The sequence below is a fragment of the Bufo bufo genome, chromosome 4 (assembly GCF_905171765.1).
Source record: "Bufo bufo chromosome 4, aBufBuf1.1, whole genome shotgun sequence".
NCBI classification, from domain to species: domain Eukaryota; kingdom Metazoa; phylum Chordata; class Amphibia; order Anura; family Bufonidae; genus Bufo; species Bufo bufo.
In genome coordinates this window covers 254,376,562-254,388,629 of record NC_053392.1, presented here as the reverse complement: position 1 = coordinate 254,388,629, position 12,068 = coordinate 254,376,562, and the positions used below count along the sequence as shown (strand labels likewise).

Sequence of the window (12,068 nt, the reverse complement as noted above, 5' to 3'; positions counted from 1 at the left end):
CGGCCTGTATCTACGAAAGGGAGTGTGACCAGTTGGCCATGGCAAATTGTTCGGATCTGCTCTTGACGCTGCTGAAAGACTGTCGGATTCCTTGATGCAGTAAGGGCTCATTCATACGAACATGTGCTGCTCGTTGCCGTATTGCGGACCCGCAATACACGGGCACCGTTCCGTGTGCATTCCGCATCACTGATGCGGACCCATTCACTTCAATGGGTCTGTAAATCTGGAGATGCAGGACGGAAGCACGGAACGGGGGTTCTGTTCCATGCATCCGCACCGCAAAAAGATAGAACAAGTTCTACCTTTTTGCGGAACGGACGGATCGCAGACCCATTCAAATGAATGGGTCTGCGATCCCCAATGCGGCTTCCCCGCGGACGGTGCCTGTGCATTGCGGACTGCAATTTGCGGCCCACAGCACGGGCTTCACACGGTCGTGTGAACAAGCCCTAACGCATAGCCGATCTGCTGGGATATCATGGGTCAATATATCTGCGGTTTACTGCCTACATCCCCATCAATAAAATGCTAATGTTGTGCCTCGTTGTTTAGGTCCCTCGACAGATAAATATACTGTCATTTGCATACGTTTCTAGTGATAAATGGTCCAATTATATTTAAATACAAACAATTGGATTCCTGACAACTCTGCAATTTTCCGTATGTATGTATTACATACAGATGTCTGGCACGACTGTTCTGAACGGTGTGTAGTAAATTACTGGGAAGTCCATATTTCACAATGCGACTAAAAGCCAAGACTGCGAAATAAAGGGTCAGCGACTTGCCAGTTTCTAGTGGAGAGGCAGGTAAATATTTTTAGATGCTGTGACGCTCCACTTGTACCTCCAGGCCTGCAGGACAAACTCATCCGAAAGTACTTGAAATTATCTCATTTGGCGTCTCCTGCTGTACTTAAGAGTCTCCATATTTTACAGCTGATGTCATTGGTAGAAGATACAGATGCACATGAATGTCCTTGTAGAGGCAAAAGTGATTCAGCCATTGCCGGCAGGAAGTGTTTCTAAATGTATGTAACCTATATGAAGGTTGTGCAATTCAATAATGAATGATCTTTAGGATGTGTCAGCTGTGTGTAAGGAAGTCCTATGGCTAATGACGATCAATGTACAGTATATCCATCAGGTGGATGAAATGGGGAAAGCTAAAGAATTTTAGGCTGTGCATACGTCGACAGGGAATAGCGTTCATGCAGAGGGGTTCCAGAGACGACGAGAGGCATTTAATGCCGGTCTGATATCCCCAGCGTTTCCGGAGGATGCTCCTCCTTTGGCAGTCCATGTGCCTAATCTGAACTCTACACCAGCTTTTGGCGTAAATTAATATAATTATGCCAGACCCACTGGCCCTTTTACTGCCCTCACAATGCCCCCTTTTTGGAGCGAGAGCAGCATACAAACACCAGTTGGTACAATATTTTGTTTGCTACTTTTTTGGGGGGGATAGATAAATTCCCACTATGTTTTTATATTTCTTCATTAATGAGGTATAACTTTTCTTGACCCCCAAAAAGTCATTTTGACTCTTAAGCCCCGTTTCCACTGCATGGAACTAGCTCCATTCGATTGTTCTTGACTTTACCCTGTTTTTTCCACAAGGTCACTGATGCAGATAATACTTTTTTGGTTCCACCAAGCCAAAATGGTGCCATGACAGTCACATGACCACACTGCTGACTAGTGATTGGCCTGAGAGAATTGTCACTGCACTGCTACCCGCTACAGTACATTGAAGGGGTACCATATCCACAATGGAAAATAAACTACCTGGTACCAAAACCGAGCCGAGAGTAAGGTGCATGCAGTAGATTAGTGGCTTTACTGTAGACAACATTTGGAAATTCAGGGTTGCGTACCATTTGCAAATTCATGAACATTTTGGCTTTTGGCGAGTTCCTGTCAGCACACACTGAGTGCACTAATCTACTCAGAAGTGATGCCCAGGTGCCCCTTTTTTTTTTTTTTTTTTTTTTTTTTTTTTATCCCAATTTGCTCTATTGAATTTGCTGCTAAACATAACATGACTTTGCTGTGCCAGTTTTCTGTCCAGCTGATATTTCGCAGTGCTTGTTTTTAGATTTAGGGAAGAAAAAAAAACGGAAAATGAGTGACAAAGGGCATCTCTGCCAATTGCTGTCCTGTGATATTTAATGTACAAATATTATTTTAATGATAATTTCCTCTTTTAAAGTTTTGTTTCCTTTTTGAAGAGGATTAAAGGTTAACTTTCCTTGCTTCATTTTCATAACGGAGTAAGTCGCCGGGGAGGAAAAGCAGCTTTCCGTTTTCATCAGACATAGCGGGGGTTATTGGATGGGTCATTCTGCATCTAATCAGGACTGGAAGAATAACTCTTTCCATGATAGAGATTTCAAGCCTTGTTTTAAGGATTGCTTTAATTTTGAGGAGCCAAAGCTAACAGAAATGTTAATTAAAAGTCAAAGGAGCACAATGTTCATATCGGCTTCACAGCCAAGTGACGGTGACATTGGAGCTGTGTGGACTTGGCAGCTGTTAAAACTTTCTCTGAAATGACTCACTGGGGACTGGAATGGTGATATGGCATGCCACTGATGTGCTGGTTTTGTGAGGAGCACACAATTATTGCAATTGTTATCATCCTTGTGTGAGGCTCTGTTCACCTCTGCTCCCAGACCAATTAATGCGTTAAAAAAGATCCAGCAGTTTCGAAAGGATATTTTTGGGCATATATCCGTCACCATACACTGTGACAACGGATATTTCCTAAGAAGTTCTAAAACCCTAAGATCTATAAAACTAATGTGTTTTTTGTATTGCAGGATAAAAAGTTTTAGAAATGAAAGAAATATAATTGATCACCAGCCACTGCTATTCCGATGCTTAGCAGCTCCCTGGTGGTCTCTGTCTAGTTCAAACTCTGCCATCGGAGGATGCCCAGTCACTAGCTGAGGCGGGTCACCATTACGGCCAGTGGCTAGTTGCACAGGCATCTTTCTATGTATGCGAATCGGTGAAGTGCGCAATTAGTTTTTTTGTTTTTGTATTTTTCTTAACCCATTGTCGCCTTTTCTAAAACTTATCTAAAAAAAATTCTTTTATAGGACAACCCCTTTAATTACTTCATCAGCTGTGATCATTTTGTATAAAACAAAAAGGCAGGACCTCGCCTACACAGTACTTGGATGTGTTACCGATTTGAAGGAATTTTTGGCCATTTGTGTCTTCTTTTCTTTTTGTGGGATTAGTTTTGTAACTGGAAGTAAAATTACATCTGCACTGATTGGATCAAATTAGGACTCCCCAGCAAATCTTTGGACACAGTTCATTATATGCAACATTACATTTGCATTTGTTCCGCTGACTAGTACATAAAGATCAGAAAATCCGCTCTCGGCAGCTGGTCCAATTTGTGGCACCCAGATGCTTCATGTATATTTTCTTTTATGGACTGTTCTTTTATAGAAAATATTTTTTTTTTTCATAGAATTTCTTGTAGCCTTCCTGAAAAAACCTTGTGGCCTTGTGTATGCTTCATGCTATGCTTGTTTTAAGTCTTTTCACATTGGAAGGTCATAAGGTTTATGTATTTGACATCAATGCGCATATTCTTCTTGAACCTTAGAATGCTATTTTCAAGAATACATCATGACTTGACCTATTGGAAGATTCTGGTGGGAATATGATGGCTCTCTGCCTTTTCCTACTACTTTAATACCCAATCTTTTACCAGTTTCACAACATACCTGCAGTTTCTGTTACATGTTGCACCGACACTTTGCAGGGCAACCATGTAAAATTCACATAGATGTTTTATGTGAAATCTGCTTCAAAATTGGGTAATTTTATGGGCACGGCCAGGCAACTGCCGTGTGCATGAGCCCATAGTGTGTGTAGTTATGGGTGCTTCTGGATAGACAGTCGCCTCGATAAGCATTTGTCTGACAGCTGCCTCACATATGACAAGCGTGAGACAACTTTTTTAGCAGTTTTGCGATGTAACTTGTTGAGACTTGGATACAATTAATTTTGTCCAACTTTTTATTTATTTATTTTTTGCATTAACTCTGTCTAAAAGTGAATAAGAATTCTGCAAGCACTCCTATTGGTCATTATAGAGGGGTCATAAACTGTTCAGTAGTTGTCCAATGAAATGGCATACTGGGGGTACTACTACTACTGTAAAGCCAACCAATAGTCTGGAGTTAGACAAAAGTTTTTATCACTGTACCACATTTATCATCCAGCCCTTGTGATAAGTCTGGTGAAGGTCTCAGCAGCCTGTCTATGATCACATCCTTTACAGCAGTGGTCACCAACCTTCGGCACTCCAGCTGTTGTGAAACTACAACTCCCAGCATGCTCCCATTTATTTCTATGGGAGTTCTGAGAAGAGCAGCGCAAGTATGCATGCTGGGAGTTGTAGTTTCACAACAGCTGGAGTGCCAGAGGTTGTCTACCCCCTGCTCTGCAGGGTTAGTAAATCTGGGCCTTGGTTGAGTATCAAGTCGCAATCCCTTTCTGGCAAGTCATACCCTCTTCCCTTCTAAGCCATGGCAAAAAAAGAGTCTAAAGGGGTTGTGGGGACATATTGCTGGGACCTGCGCCTATTTCCTAAATGGACCCCCCAAAAGTGGTGGAGGGCAAACTGCGCATGCTGAGCCGCCCTCCACTCATTTCTATGGGGCCACTGAAAATGGCCAAGCTATTTCCATCGGGCCCATGGAAGTCAATGAGAGCGGCGGCCGGTCATGCGCAGTGCGCTCCTATTTACTTCTATGGGGGGAGGGTTTTGTGGTGGCCGGACCGGAGTCCTCCAGGCGCCACTTTGGCCCGTTCCAGTCTCTATATAGCTGCGGGTCCCAGCGGTAGGACCGGCACCTATCAGACAATTTGGGGCATATCCTAGAGACAACGATGAGACAACACCTTTTAATAAATGTGGTGCATTTACTGTGTGCCACTTTTTGTCGCGCAACGCATACGGCTCGTTTTCATTAGTAAATCTCCCCCATGGTATATAAAGTTTTCACCATTGTTTCTGATGTACTTGCACCATGTAAAAGTCTGCAACATGGCAAAGTCTGCTTTTAGGTAACAAGACTGAAACACTTGCAGATATGGAAATGATGCCAGAGCATTTGTTGATTTTCACCTGATTACCATGCCTTTTAAAATGCATTGAAACCAGCTGAAAAGCTCACAAGTGTAAATGAGCCATTCATCCGGCTGTAGAAATGTAGCTCTTTATGCAGCATTTGTTACTTACGTACTTTTGATGTTAACAGAAAACATGATCATTCCGATCAAGCGCCACAAATGTAGTAATTTCTCAGCATAAGATAACACTAGTGTTCGATGGTTCTCGCTCTCTCATTTCCTCGTCTTTGTCTGAGCTACAAGTGGTAGATCAGTATAATTCAGGGGTTAAGCTCTCAGCTTTATTGCTCATAGCCTCTTCACTAGACCTGTAATTCCTGCACCAGTACTCTGGCACCTCATATTACAGGCAACTATCCAGAGAAAATATTACGAAACTCCAAGATCCATACCGTCTATAAATATGTAGAACCGAGATGGAATGACTGAATGTCTAGTTTGTATATTTATTTTGTTCCGTTGTTGAAGCGATGTATTTATGTGCTAAATGGAGGTAAATGTAATATAAAAAATTATTATACAATAAATATACACTCATCACACTGTCCCCTTTCCCAGCTATGAGTCACCCACATAAAGTACCATAATTTTCTCCCTCGCCTGGTGTAATTTTATAGGAATGGGTTGTTATACACATAGAACTAGTTCTTTACAGAAGACAGCTTGTCGAGGGGAGAGGTGGTATAAAATATTCCTTTAATATTTGCCTTCTGATGTCAACATTGCAATGTCTTCCAACCCGAGCAACGGCGGTTGGTAAAAATAATATTTACTTCCAGTGTAAGAATCTTCCAATTAAAGGGGGTTCTCCGAGGATTTGACCTGAATTCTAATTTTCAACCTGTGGAAAGAAGATCATTTTACCACTACTTACCACTCTATCGTGCTGCCGATTCTGCAATCTGGGCTGTGGATACATGGCTGCCTGGCTGCAGGAACTTCCATTGATGCCTTGACCAGATGTGCTCCTGTGTCCTTCTGTTCATCTACATAATGTAGATGCAGCTGAACAGGAGGACACATGAGCACATCCGGTCAAGACATCTGCAGAAGATCCCACAGCCAGTCAGGGTACATGAGCGCAGTCCAAATTGTGGAATCGGTGGCGTGACTGAATTGATAAGTAGTCGTGAAATGATCTTCTGTCCAGAGGTTGCCTGCAAGCTAGAATTTAGCCCTGGAGAAGCCCTATAACTCCATCTTTAGAGACTGGGGCTTGGGCTTTCACAATACCAATCGATGTTTTATTGCACCATTACTTTCCACTAAATAGTGACAACTGTCATTTTGCCATCTTAAATTGCCAGTGTATGTTAGTCAATTTTGAGTGAATAGATGGGTCTCCCATATTTAGGGACCCCCTCTTATTTGTCAATGTGGCTGCAAGGAGCACATGTCCACACAAGGACCATTGATCTCAGTAGGAAAAGTATAAGGCTGTAGCTGTAGATTTCTGTCCAACCGACCCCAGCAATCACCTTATGATTTGGGGACTCTTGTAACAAAAGGCAACTGTCCATAGTGGATAACTCCTTCTTTTTTTTTTTTTTATAAAGAGGTTGTGTCAATTCACTGTACTAGTAGTAATTGCTACAAAACAATTGGCATCTGTTTTGATAATTTCCTTACAATGGCAACTAACTTGGCACTGAAATCTGCCTTGGAGGGCTCTTTAAGAAATCCAGACAAAATGGCCTCTGGTAAAATGTCTGGCTCCCTGATGGAGACCCAGCGGTTACAGTCCAAGGGATACATCGGGTGCCATTTGCTTCCTTAGTTTTACCTATTTTGCTGGTATGCAGCCGCAGTACACTTCAGTGTGGGCTTTATAGTGGGTATTGATCTGCTATCTAAATACTGTATTTCATCAGTGACTTTCCATCACTATATACATTTTGTGTCTGTCTCCTGATTCCCAATAAACACATGCAAACTTGGCCGAGCATGCACATGATGTGATTGGTAAAGGCAAGAAAGTGGCTGCCAGACACCTCTAGTTGGGGGGGGGGGGGGCTAAATTCTCTGAGAACAAAAGGATCCGACTTCTTGAAATCCAACATGCCTGACTTTTCTCTCCCCTGACGATGGACCTTCAGGGCAGTCAGGACGCCTCCATACATTAGTCGGCTAATCCTGCCAGCTTAAGGGTCCGTTCACACGTCTGCAAAATGGGTTTGCGTCTGTTCTGCAATTTTGCGGGAACAGGTGCGGACCCATTCATTTTCCATGGGGCCGGAATGTGCTGTCCACATTTGCGGATCTGCACTTCCGTTCCGCTAAAAAATAGAACGTGTCCTATTCTTGTCCGCAATTGCGGACAAGAAAAGGCATTTTCTATGAGAGTGCCGGCGATGTGCAGTACGCAAAATGCGGAACGCACATTGCCGGTGTCTGTGTTTTGATCTGCAAAACACATACAGACGTGTGAATGGACCCTTAAGGTGACAGTACACATTAGATAGAAGTAAGCTGATGGTTGAACAATGGCTGCATAAATAATTGTCGAATAATTGTTTCGCCAGTGAAGACATTCGCAGGTAGTCCGTGTGGCCTGTTAAAATCTTTCAAACTTGCCATACATTTTTGACAATGGTGAAAGAGCAAACAGTCTTTTATGGGAGTTTTCGACAAACATTTGTTATGGTTGAAATCGGCCATGGGTACCTTTTTTTTTTTTTTTTTTTTAAAGTAGTTGGTCCATTACAACAACTTATCCCCTATTACAGGCATGCTGGGAGTTGTAGTTTTGCAACAGCTGGAGGGCCGCAGTTTGAGGATGCCTGCCCTATTATGTGGATAGCAGATAAGTGTCTGATCCCCGAGGTTCAGACCACTGGGGCCTCTGCAGATCCTCAGAATGGGGCTCAGTGTTCCCTGGTTTGAATGGAGCAGTGGACATGCATGCTCACTACCTCTCCATTCAACTCTATGGGACTGCCAGGGATCTCCTGCCTTCCTATACAGCTGAATAGAGTGTCAGACATGTCTGTCTGTTCTATTCAAATGAGGGAACATGTCCCCCATTCTCGTGACTGGCCAGGGGCCATAGCGGGCAGGTCCCTGCCAATCAAACACCTATCCCCTCTGTATAGGGGATAATTTGTTGCAATGGAACAACCCCTTTAGAACTGTTTCACACAAGCTAGCTAATTGCAGGAATCATGCTCCATGTATGAGCGTGATCCTCCATTCTGGACTTGTAGGAGCGCACAGTATTATCATGATTTATAATGCTGTGTGCGCCTCTACATGACCTTACTTCTATAGAATCCTAGTGACATAAAGCGGTCAGTATGATTCTGTAGAAATAAGGCCAAGCAGAGACGCACAGCATTATAAATCATGATAATACCGTGCGCGCCTGCAAGTCCAGAATGGAGGATCACATTCACACACTGAGCGTGATTTCCGGACTGCACACGCTTGTCTGAAACAGACCAAAGGGTAATATGACATTCAGACCCAGTGCAGATGTTATGGTCTGCAGAGCGAGTGCACTCAGTTTTGTTTTTCAGTGAAAATGACTAGTGATGGTATAAAATATCCTTCGTGCACGGTTGTTCCCTTCGGCATCTTACAAAATGTGGTTGTGGATTTAATTTCTCCTTGACAAATTGTTCTGTTATAATTAGTAAGACACACGCAGGCTATTAACGGGGATCTTTAGAGGGTTTGATATTAATGTTGACTCCTAACATTAAGGAGATTACTCTACTCTAATTAGTTGTGAGCAGCAAAGTTCTAGTTGCATTAGTTACCTGGCTTCTGGTATTTGTCTAGCCCTACCCTTCATAGTGCGGTACTGCAACAACAAATGCAAGACCGGTGTGTCTGGAAAATGGCCAATGTATTCATTAATGGGAATTATTTCCTTTTATGATTATAAGGTAATGGAATTTTTAATGGGATCTTCTTTTGTTTGTGTAGAAACTCTCTTGGACACTCGATGGACAACGTCGGAGCTAGCATGGGTTACATATCCTGAATCTGGAGTAAGTAATATCATCCGTTTTTTTTTTTTTCTCTTTACCAGTTTATCTTTCTACCTCTTCTACTGGTATTTTATTTAAACAATCCCTCTACTTTGCCATAGTCCCTGTAAGAAGGAACTTTATTTTTTTTATTTTTTTTTCTGTCTTCTCTCCCCTCATGTGTTTCTACTTTTCTTTGTAGTGGGAAGAAGTAAGTGGCTATGACGATGCATCAAATCCAATTCGGACTTACCAAGTGTGTAATGTACAGATGTTGAACCAGAACAACTGGCTAAGGACACAGTTCATTCCCCGCCAGGATGTACAGCGTGTCTATGTTGAGCTAAAATTCACTGTGCGCGATTGTAACAGCCTTCCAAATATACCCGGATCCTGCAAGGAGACCTTCAACCTCTTTTACTATGAGTCCGACAGTGACTCTGCCTCTGAGAACAGTCCCTCCTGGATGGAAACGCCATATATTAAGGTGGATACCATTGCGCCCGATGAGAGCTTTTCACGACGTGATTCTGGCCGGGTCAACACTAAAGTACGGAGCTTTGGGCCTCTGTCCCGTGCTGGGTTTTATCTTGCCTTTCAAGACTTGGGTGCCTGTGTTTCTTTGATTTCAGTGCGTGTTTTCTATAAGAAGTGTCCACAGACAATAGCAGGATTTGCTAGTTTTCCAGAGACTCTGACAGGTGCTGAAGCCACCTCATTGGTTATAGCCCCTGGTTCCTGTGTACCTAATGCCCTGGAAGTTTCTGTCCCACTCAAGCTCTATTGCAATGGAGATGGAGAGTGGATGGTACCGGTGGGTTCCTGTACATGTGCAGCAGGATATGAAGCAGCCGCAAAGGACACACAGTGTCTAGGTAATGCATCTAATCATACATTTCTCTTAGTTTCATGGTTCCCTTGCAAATTAATAGGAAACACATGGTTAATATTTTATCATCTTGCTTTCCATCATAATATACCTTGTCTTTTTCTCTCTTTTTACTTACCAGCCTGCAACCGTGGCACATACAAGTCAAAGCAGGGAGAAGAGCCCTGTATTCCATGTCCTGCTAATAGCCGAGCCACTTCTCCTGCAGCCACCATCTGCTCTTGTCAGATGGGTTATTACAGGGCTGATGGCGAGGCTGCAGAGAAACCATGCACATGTAAGTGACCAAGAAACGCTAAGAAAAATTGTGTAAAGCAGTTTGTGGGTGCAATGAAGTAAATGTTTGACCTAGGGCTCCGTTCACATCTGTGTTGGGGGGTTCCAGTGTGACCCGTTCTACGTCAGTGAGGTCCATTGGAGGCTGGTATCCATTGTCCAATGGTTTTGGCAAAGCATTGTGGCTTTTGTTTTATTACCTGAAACCACTACATGAGTCTTAATTTGTCATGAATTGTAACTTTTTATTGAAATCATTTTTATGACTGTTATCCCACTATTGGGATACTATCTAAGATCACAGAAAATTCTTCTGTTTAGACCCAGTTTTACTTGCATGCCTTATTTATAGGATTTGGACAGACTATTCTGCATATAATTCTTTCTTGTTGCCAAGATTATTACGCATCCACAATATAAATCATAGGCCATTCTTTTGTGGCGTTAGGTTAAGATGCCAGGACATGGTGGTCTGTAACATTTTCCACATTGGCCATAGCATCATACATATAATTTGATTCTTAAAGAAATATTTTATTTGGATTTTGACTAACATGACGTGCCGTCATTGGGGGTCATTTACTATACCGAAATACGCCTATATTAGGTGTATTTCAGGAGCAGATGGACCTGGATCTGCGACTTCTCCCCGCTCATGCCAGGTCTAAAATTGTGGGGGTGGCGTGGGCAGGGAAGGAAGAGGATGGGCTGGCAGGCCTGTCTCATTTACCATTTTCCTATGCCAGTTTCAGGCGTAGAAAAGGTCTAAATGTAAGACAGCTCAGAACATTTAGAACTGGGGCTGGATGTGCCGAAGTTATGGAGAGGCCGGCACCTCTTTATAACTCCGGCGGATCCACTGGCAGGTGTAGGGGTTATTAAGACCAGCGTTTAAAATGCTGGTCCTAATAAATATGCCCCACAGTGCCCTAATCACTCTGGTCATGCTATCCACCACATTACAATAGTCTATGGATTCATAGAAAGTTTGTAAATTGACCGTTTAATGCTCTGCAACTTGTCTATAGATCCAACAAATGATCCTGCTCAGTTATGGTTAATTTTACTTGCATTATCATGGTTGTCTTTAGAATCCTTGTCTTTGGCATACTGAAAAATGGGAGAAATTGGACAGATTTATAAAAAGTCGAGTAGTTGCCCTAAGTGGTTGCAACCTTCAAATTCATGGTCTTTTGGAAGAAGATAAAAGAAACCTGGTTGACTGCCATGGGCAACTACTTCAGTTTACCACCAGTTTTGATTGTGTTCAGACAGTTTTTTTCTGTGCTATTTGATCTGTGTGAAGGTGAATGTTTGAGATATAAAGAGAGCATGACTTTATTAAGTAATTATTTAGTTAGTAAATATGGATGAGAATCATATGAAGATGTGAATTTGGATTGACTTCTCAAGTATGCTTTCTTCTTCATTTCAGCTGTGCCTTCAGCACCAAAACATGTGATTTCCAATGTCAATGAGACTTCTGTCCTCCTAGAGTGGGGAGAACCTGCTAATCTAGGTGGCCGAGAAGATATATTTTATAACGTGATCTGTAAAAAGTGCACAGAACGGGTGTGCTCTCGTTGTGATGATAACGTTCAGTTTTGGCCACGCCAGCTTGGAGTTACCCAGCGACGTGTCTCGGTCAGTCATCTCCAGGCGCACACGAAATACTGTTTTGAAATCCAGGCAGTTAATGGAGTGTCAAGCAAGAACCCCCACCCTCCAAATTATTATTCTGTGAATATTACAACCAACCAAGCAGGTAAG

At 42.7% G+C, this 12,068-nt stretch overlaps 1 protein-coding gene across 1 annotated transcript in view; it reads left to right on the top strand.

Moving 5' to 3' along the window:
- The window catches only part of EPHB3 (EPH receptor B3), a 38,809-nt gene that overhangs the window by 15,267 nt on the left and 11,474 nt on the right, over window positions 1-12,068 (top strand). The window contains exons 2-5 of the mRNA XM_040428529.1: window positions 9,090-9,154; window positions 9,336-10,008; window positions 10,144-10,299; window positions 11,734-12,063. Coding sequence (XP_040284463.1) covers window positions 9,090-9,154; window positions 9,336-10,008; window positions 10,144-10,299; window positions 11,734-12,063 — 1,224 coding nt within the window. The remainder of the gene's footprint in view (window positions 1-9,089; window positions 9,155-9,335; window positions 10,009-10,143; window positions 10,300-11,733; window positions 12,064-12,068) is intronic.